This window comes from Apodemus sylvaticus, chromosome 23, assembly GCF_947179515.1.
Source record: "Apodemus sylvaticus chromosome 23, mApoSyl1.1, whole genome shotgun sequence".
Lineage (NCBI taxonomy): Eukaryota > Metazoa > Chordata > Mammalia > Rodentia > Muridae > Apodemus > Apodemus sylvaticus.
Genome location: NC_067494.1, coordinates 47,125,775 through 47,128,353, shown reverse-complemented (window position 1 = coordinate 47,128,353; position 2,579 = coordinate 47,125,775). Strand labels below are relative to the sequence as shown.

The window sequence follows — 2,579 nt, the reverse complement described above, 5'->3', positions numbered from 1 at the left end:
GACTTTGGAATGAGCTCAAGAGATAGATTAGACCACATATTTGTAAGGCCACTGGCTGTGTGTCTCCTTAGTGCTGCTCTTCTGATTTTTATTTATGCTTTATTTGGATGGCTACTTTGTTTTCCCTAGGATTTATTTTCTCACATGATATTTTATTGTTATGATTATTTCCTAATGCATTTCAGGCTGCTTCAGTCTATCTATTTTCAATATATTTTGGTTTCCTATTTTTGCATTATTATTGTTTAGTGATTTATTCACGGCATGTTGTCATTGGCTTATAATTAATACATATTTGCCTTTCAAGACACTTTGGCTTTTCCAGCAGGGAGAGCCTGAGATGTCTGTGGATGAGCCCACAGGATCTGTGAGCCTCTGTGGGAAGACATCTAGTGGTTCCTGGAGCAGCTGCAACAGCCAGGACACATGGAACTACAGTGGAGGTGAGCTACAGGACCAGGGAGCAAACACCCTGACCTGGCCAATGCTAATCTGAATCCCTGGCCACAGGCTGCAATGGTCACTCAGGGCTACACTGAAGGCCACTCAAGGACAAAGAATGGGCCATCAAAACTGTGTGCGGTCTTGTTCTCAGAGTCTTGTGCTGGTAAAAAGCAGCTGGCCTTGGCCACTGAAGTTGAGTCCAGACTCTATGGCTTTTTGGCCTTGGTTGTAGGTTTAATAGTCTCTGATATTTTACTAGCTTATTGTTTGTCATTGCTTAATTTTAAGTTTCAATATTTTGCTCAGGGGAGGTGTGGTTTCATTGGGAAAGACTACGTCCTAAAATGAAATGGAATATTCACTGAAGTGCTGGGAATTTATATTTGTTTTGTCTTTTACTAATGCTTTCGCCTCTCATTTTTTCAAATGATTTTTTTCTTCAATCTACATCCAATCACAGTATTAATCAACTGTAACCCTCCCAATCACCCTGTTTTATGACTATGTTTTTTAGTTTCATCATCTGTATTTGGAATGTGTGTACTCTTGGGTTTCTAGTTTGGGGTGCGTTATTTGGTTAGGTTTTACTTACATTTTTTTACTTTATCTTTTCCCCCATATATTTTTCATAATATTCATTCTATTTTTCTAGCCTTTACTTACCTTTATGTCAAGCACATTTTCTTTGTTTATTTTTAGGTAGCATGTGTACTAATTTTGGTTTCTGTTTTCCTACATCTTTTTCATTACATTGATTCTATTCTTTTTATGTTATTTTTAGGTAGCATTAGTAGTGATTCAATACCTACACATAGTGAGGAGGAGTTACCACCATTCAGCTTCGAGCCCCATATCTCTGAGGAGGAAGACTTCCACTCCCAATACAAAGTCTTGAGGACCATCGGGCAAGGGAGTAACGCCAAGGTCCTCCTGGCCCAACACCGGCTCACAGGCACACCTGTGGCCATCAAAGTTCTTGAAAAGGGCAAGCAGTGGTTCCAGTCAGCCATGATGGAGGCCAATATAATGAGAACACTCAACCATCCCAACATCATCTCACTTCTACAAGTGATTGAGACCACAAAAAGCATATACCTGGTAATGGAATTTGTTGAAGGACAACAACTCTACCAATACATCAAAAATTCTGGCCACATAGAGGAGGACGAGGCCCGGAAAATATTTAAACAACTAATAGCTGCCGTGAGCTACTGCCATGAACATGGTATCGTGCACAGGGACCTGAAACCTGATAACATCCTGATCGATAACAATGGAAAAATCAAAATAATCGACTTTGGCCTTAGTACCAAAGTCAAACCTGGTCAAATGCTCAATCAGCACTGTGGTTCCTACTCTTTTGGTGCCCCAGAATTCTTCCTCGGTAAAAGATACGATGGCACCAAAAGCGACTCGTGGACCTTAGGTGTGGTCCTCTATTTCATGATTGTCGGGAAGGTGCCTTTTGATTCTGTGATCATCCACGAACTGCAAAGACAAGTTGTGGCAGGAGTATATCCTGCCCCCTGTGGGGTCTCACAAGAACTAGAGGACTTGCTTAGTCTATTACTGACCATCCACCCTACATATAGGCCCACACCCATGGAGGTGATGCTGCACCCCTGGTTTAAAGGGGACTGGAAGATGTTCCCAAATCCCTGTAAGGATCTAATCCCTGCCAGGGCAGACCCTACCATTGTCCAAGCCATGGAATATCTTGGCTTCCGAGCTCAAGACATTCTCGAGTCACTACGTAAACAGAAATATAACCAAGCCATGGCTTGCTATACTTTACTAAAAGGACAGGCTCTCCAGAGACATGTCTACTCAACAGTGACTCAGACAGTGAGTCCAGTGGCAGCCCCATTCCCGACCATTGATGCTGCTGCTGCTTTTACTTTAGGAATGAAGACAAGCAGAAGTGCTCCTATACTTGGCCCACTGGTCTCACCATCCTACACTGGTCAAGAGTCTACCTATGGCCAGAAGGCTAGGCAAAGAGCAGGAAGAACATCCACTGGGCCTGGTTTTCTTCACTTGCGGCCACTCCAGTGGAAACCCACAGAGGACCAACAACATATATTTGCCATGAGTGTCCCCTGTATTAACACAACAACCAGAATCACTGAAAACAG

General features: G+C 42.7%; 1 protein-coding gene across 1 annotated transcript in view; it reads left to right on the top strand.

Annotated features, from left to right (window-relative positions):
* Positions 1-340: 340 nt before the first annotated feature.
* Positions 341-2,579, top strand: part of LOC127673740 (sperm motility kinase Y-like) — a 2,441-nt gene continuing 202 nt past the window's right edge. The window contains exons 1-2 of the mRNA XM_052169512.1: positions 341-443; positions 1,226-2,579. The exon at positions 1,226-2,579 is cut by the window's right edge and continues 202 nt beyond it. Coding sequence (XP_052025472.1) covers positions 341-443; positions 1,226-2,579 — 1,457 coding nt within the window. The remainder of the gene's footprint in view (positions 444-1,225) is intronic.